This window comes from Vigna radiata, chromosome 6 (assembly GCF_000741045.1).
Source record: "Vigna radiata var. radiata cultivar VC1973A chromosome 6, Vradiata_ver6, whole genome shotgun sequence".
Lineage (NCBI taxonomy): Eukaryota > Viridiplantae > Streptophyta > Magnoliopsida > Fabales > Fabaceae > Vigna > Vigna radiata.
In genome coordinates, this window is record NC_028356.1 from 3,484,071 (window position 1) to 3,490,295 (window position 6,225).

General features: G+C 36.5%; 1 protein-coding gene across 2 annotated transcripts; it reads left to right on the forward strand.

Annotated features, from left to right (window-relative positions):
- Positions 1–3,720: 3,720 nt before the first annotated feature.
- LOC106764011 lies at positions 3,721–5,965 on the forward strand. 2 transcript variants are annotated; one of them, XM_014648206.2, is made up of 4 exons: positions 3,721–4,226; positions 4,331–4,504; positions 4,579–4,732; positions 5,422–5,596. In XM_014648206.2, exons 2-4 carry the CDS (start codon positions 4,411–4,413, stop codon positions 5,423–5,425), a joined length of 252 nt encoding a protein of 83 aa, XP_014503692.1. In that variant the 5' UTR covers positions 3,721–4,226; positions 4,331–4,410; the 3' UTR covers positions 5,426–5,596. The 2 variants fall into 2 exon arrangements, with proteins under 2 accessions (XP_014503692.1, XP_014503691.1); XM_014648205.2 differs by lacking the exon at positions 5,422–5,596 and adding an exon at positions 5,712–5,965 and having other exon boundaries at positions 3,728–4,226.
- The last annotated feature ends 260 nt before the right edge of the window (positions 5,966–6,225 follow it).

Genomic DNA, 6,225 nt, shown 5'->3' on the forward strand with positions numbered 1-6,225 from the left:
TCCGACATCTAAACGGGTGACGTCTATGGGACGTTGCAATTCCTCAGAACCGACGTCTATATAAACGTCGGGTAACGATACCCACCGACGTCTATATAGACGTCTTCTTATACTCACACCGACGTCTAATTACTCTATATAGATGTCTACCTTTGCTTAAACCGACGTCAACATGAATATATAAAGAGGTTTTAAATGACACTAACCGATGTCTACGTTGTTATAGACATCGGACATGACTTTAACCAACGTCTAACAACAATTTTGTGTTTTAGTGCAGTTTTGATCCAGGCTTTCGGTAGCATTGTGTAACACTCTCCTCTCGCTAGTTTCCCCACAAAAAAAGTTTGCGTCTTTTGAATCTTCTAGTTCTTTCAACCTAAAACCGAACCTTGGTCCATGGCTACTTCCCATTATTCAACCGTAACAGAAAAAAATTATGGTGTCGAGAAGTAGACAAGGACCCAAGTTCCATTTGTGTCGGAAGAATTAAAAAACTCAAAAGATCGCCGCTCTTCTTGTGAGGAAACTAGCAAAGGGAGAATGTTGCACTATGTTACCCAAAAAGAGGATCAAAACTGCACTAAAACACAACACAAAGAAAACAAATTTTAATCAGTTGAACGACAAGATAATCGATAAAAAACTAAAGAAAGTTTAAACGGTAAGCATAAAAAAAAACCACGCACCTGGGATGCAAAAGAGAAAAAGGAGAGGACGAAGACAATGACGTTATGAGAAACGACAATGCAATGCCGCAAGAGATAAAAAGTAGAGGCGCACAAGCGAGTAAAAGAAGAGGAGAAACAGAGAAAAAGGAGAAGAGATGAAGACGCGATCAGAAACTGAATGGCGAAAAGAGTCTGCGGTCTATTTAAAATGAAATGGGGCGTCGATTGCTCCTAAAACCAACGTCTATAGACGTCGGTGCTTCAGGGGATCCGACGTCTAGGAAGCTGAAAAGATTGACGTTTGATTTCCTGTCAGGGGTAGTTCACGTAGGTGCCCCTCCTAGCCGATGTCTAAACCCCTCGAATTTGGTGAAAATAATCAATTACAGGAACTTAGACGTCGCTTACGTTCAGAACCGACGTCTTAATTGAAGAATTTTTGTCTATGTGACGTCGACATTTGATTATGTGACGTCTAAGCGCCTAGGAATTAGGTGAACAACATTAATTGTAGCCCAGTGGACGTCGAGTTTTCAGGGGATCCGACGTCTAAAGCTGACGTTTGATTTCTTTGAGTCACTTGAACGTCGGTGTCCTTTTCTAGCCGACGTCGAATTTACTGTCTTATCACATACCTCAGGGTCTTGGACGTCGGTTTGCGGCAGGTGAGACGTCTATGATGTCATAGACGTCGCCTAACATCGAAACTGACGTCTAGTTTACTATTATATTTACGATAATGTCACCGTGCAGTAATAGACGTCGGTTTTTCACGAAACTAACGTCTTATGGGTGACGTTAAACAATGTTTTTCCACTAGTGAACAGAGACTTGCGTATAAATATAAAATATTATAGTCATCTAAAAGGATTACATAGTTTAAGCTTTATACACCATAGAGTATTTCAAAAAAAAAAATAGACAAAAGGAGATAGGCTATCTATCTAGAGCTAAGCATCAACGTTCTCGCCCTCCAGAACCTGCTACAACGGCACCACATTAACCCGTGCTCACATCCCAGGGATGATCATTGCAACAGGAAACACCAAACATACAAGCACACAAGCAAACAAATGGGTGAGCTAGATAAACAAACAATAATCATATAACACAATTAATTAGTATCACCATGTTTACTTATCAAGAGTCAAAGATATACAATTCTAACCATGCATCAAACACTCAACACGACTCATCCGGATTTGTATAACTATCAAACTATTGATAGTCTTTGCACTTGTATAGTTTAACTGACACTCCCCAACACTATACAAGGTTAATCCTTATACCAGTCTATAGCTCAACTCTAAGACTATAGACAAGGATCTCCTGCTACTCTCACCACTTACATCGTTCTTCTCTATTTGAGCATGAATGATGCTTAGAGTGTTGGAATAAACTTACCATTTCAAAACTCCATACATTTATACAAGACAACAACCTTATCCTTTACAATCACTTCCCAGCATAGTGCACACAGTCGCACAGCGAAACCAGAGGATTTTCGCATAGCGAGCACAACTCGTATAGCGAATCCTCAGATAGAGGCCACCCCTTCCCAGACATTCGCACAACGACTTAACTTGTGCGAATTAACACACAGAAGCTCCAGACCCCTAATCCCTCTCATAGTGTCTCAGATTCGCCCCTCTAATTTATCTATATTTTTCCACAGTTGTGTCAGTCGCAAGACGACCCCGATTCGCTATGCAAATCATCAAACAGGGAGTAGAATTGTCCAGTCACTTGCATAGCGTATCCTTTCACATAGCGAGTGACTCAAATAAAGAGCACTCTCCAGTGAGGACTCGCTATGTGAGACCATTCGCATAGCGAGTCTGCATAATCTGCAGAACGCCAATTTCTACATAATTATGCAACTCACTCACTCCTTACCAATTCCAATTATTTTATCCAACTTCTAACACACCTAATTCATGTTTTATACCTAATTAAACTCGTTTAGATGATTTTAACCCCCATTACTACAATTCTAAAGTGTTTGAAACCCAATTTCAACTCCAAACCACCATTTTCCACAACATATAGATCCAAATCCCATTCTACTACTTTGCACCTATTTTTAACCAATTTTATGATCCTATTAAGTCACAATAGACTTACTAACACTATCCCAACAGTCCAATTTTGTCTCAGACCCCAATTGCCCAAAATCACCATCTCATTTTCTTTAAACTCACTCAAAACACTAAAATTCACTTAAATTACTACTTATTAACTAGTATAACATGTTTCACCTCATTAATAAGTTCAATTCTAGCAAAACATCATACCTAATTCAAGTCATAACCATCAATTCATAGTTTCACACTTCAAACATTCAAGGAGCACATGATTGGTTATACAAACATACTAAAATTCCACTCAGACAGTGTCACAACACCAAAACACCATTCATACCTACATAATTCTACAAATTTAAATAAAAAGCTAGCTCCCCTTACCTTGAATCTTCTCAGCTCAGCTCAAAGACCTGCCTCTACAATACCCAAAATCGTAAAGAATCTAGACAGCACCTTACAGACCACAAAACTGTGATCAAGAACAACTCTTAAAACTAGAATTGAACAGGAATTGAAAGAAAAAAAGCAAAATGGCACATGTAACCAACAAATTGCATGGTCCAGGTTTCGAAACAGAGAAGAACAATAAAAAAAACGACTTACAACTAGAAATCCAGAAATTAATTGATCCAAGCCGAAGCCCTCTATGCTGAGGCTTGGACACCACCTAATCGAAAATCCACTGACTCGGTTCATAGCAAGAGGAAATGATTTAAGAAAAGTGAGTAGAGCTTTTGAAAATTCCATGTTTTATACTGTTATAAAAAGAAAGGCTCATCTCATTGTTTTAATTCACTTCTCTATTCTATGACTATACTCCTCTAGGTTCTTACCGTACACAATTTATTTTTATCCCTGACTTAAAAGAGTTTTCTAAAAGGGTTTATTTTTTAATCTATCAACTAAGGATTAAATTGATAACCTAATATAAACACAGCAAATACAATTATGGGTGAAGAAATTATGAATAAAAAAATCATCTAAAATTTATAACTTTGCTGAAGTTCGTTTGTAGAACTTTTTTACATCAACTCAACAATGATATTACAGGATAAGGACATGTGATTTATTCAATCAGCAATATAACTGACCAGTATCTAAGCTGATTAAACACTTTAACAAGATAATCTTAATCTAAGCCAAAAAAAAAATCCCAAATTAAAAACCTTAATTTCAAAAATAAAAAAATAAAGTTCAACAACTGTGAACCTTGAACTGTCTCTGCTCTTCTCTCTCGAGGATGATGAGGTGGATTTCTAGATGTGGCACCCCGAGAAGAAGATGCATACGGCTAAGGGAAGGAGTAGAAACAGCAGAAGCAGCGACAACAGCGCGTGACGAAGGAGCAGCGGAACGAGCGGCGTGGACGGTTAGTTGCGGAAGTAGTTGTCTCCATTGAGATGAAGCGAAACGAAGCAAGGTTGACCAAGGAAGAAAAGAGAATTGTGATAGTGATGAAGAAAAAGAGAAGGTAATGAATGAATAAGGAGAGAAAAGTGGGTTCCAATGGAATCGATGCTTATGCAATTTAATATGTACTTAAAGTTTTAATTAAACAGTTTTATATTTTTTAAGTCTGGGCCAGAAGTGTTGAAGGCCCAAACGCAGCCTAGAAAAGACGAAGTCCGAGGTGAAGTTGAGGTTGTTGCTTGTAAATGGCTCCTTCGTTGTCATTTTGGGAATACACGGTGATCTTCTTTCTGCGCCCCCTTTTCGCCATTGTCTTCGTTCTCTTCTTAATATCTTCTGGTAATTCTTTTATCTCTTGATTTTCTCTTCATCGCGTTGATTTTTTGAGTTGAAAAGGGAACACGGTGGTGTAGGTTGGTTTGTGGCATGGAAACTGGTGCTGGTTCACGTTCCTTTGGTGCAAGAGGTTTTCGGCCTCAAAAAGAAACCTGTTCGAGTGAAGCCCCAAATTGGTCGCTTCTCCAAAATTTACAGCACTCTTCATGCCCAAAACTCACCTCCCACAAGGTAATTTCTCAAAAAAAGAAACCTTTTTCTTTTTCTTAGAGATTTTTATTTTCATCCCTTTGGCAATTATATGTAAGGAGGATTTTGTTAGGTAAATTTGGAAAAATTGAGTGCTCCCTCGTGCTTAGTTGTGATATCAATATTGGATATGGACTTGTGTTTTTTTTAGGACAGAGCAAGTTTGTAATTGTGCTGACTTGTCTATTTATCTGTTCGTTAGAAAGAATCACAAAAGGGTGGAATTGAGTGGACATTAGATTGTAGATTACTCTGTTTGAAATAGAATGAAATGGTTCAATTCAATCCTTCTCATTCTGTTCTATTCAAATCATCATTGTATATCCAAACATATCTCAATTGTATTCACTTAGTTGTTAATTCATTGGTATCATTTTGTTTCCTTCAAAAGTTTCTGTTCAGGTTTTAGGTATGATATGAGTTATTTGTCTTGCGATCTTCTCTTTTAAAAGGCCGGTTTGTATTTGCATGATTGAAGGTTATTGTAGATGGATTGAAATAGAAAGGAAGGTTTCCAAGTATTTTGACCTGATAATGTCTAGTATCTTCTGTTCAGTAGGTTTGATCCTCAGTCAAAATTTTGGAACACAACATAGTTGACAATATGTCACTACTAATTTGAGATATAGAAATCATCATGAATTCTCATGGTTGCTTTCTTGCAATTGCAGATAAAATCGTTAAATTGTCAAGAGGATTGGAATGAATGAATATATTCCTAGCATGTAACGTGTTTCAGAAACAGTAGATTGTGATTATTAAAACCTTGTATATAACATGAGAAAACAAAGCCATCAATGGTTTTGTTGTGGAACTAGATTATCAATTTCGAGTGATGATGAATTATGATTTTTTTTTTTATGATAGTTTTTAGCCTTATATTGTATAGAGAATGTTAAAGAACCAACATTATTATAACATGGTTTGGTTGTGCTTGTGTACAAATACATGGTTAATGCAGATAATACTGAATGCAAAGGTGTTTGACTGTTAACGCCATTGAAGCAGATGAATTGCTTAAGTATAAAAGTCTACCATCAAGTTTGTGGATTCATTTGAGTAAGGATCTCTCCCATACGTAAGTGTGTGAAATAAAAGGGAATGTCATAATTAAATTTAAGTTAGGATTATGTTATATTATTTAAATTATTATATGATGTATAATGAGAACACCCAACATTGTTTAACAAAGAAAGAAAGTTAACATTGTCTGAATAGTTATTTCTTGTATAAGAAAGTGGTTATGCTAGTTCAATAAGAAATAATTTTTTCTTAAGTTGTTAAAAAGACGAAAATTAAAACAAAAAAAAAGTTTGGTAGAGAGAATGAAACAAGAGACCATGACAAAGATGCAAAGAGGAGTTCGAAAACGACTTCTCATTTTAATCTCATAATTTTCTCATTATCATTTTTTTGTGTGTAGTAGTTAACTTTTTTATTGGTTGAGATTAGAGGTAATTAATCTCATCTTAATG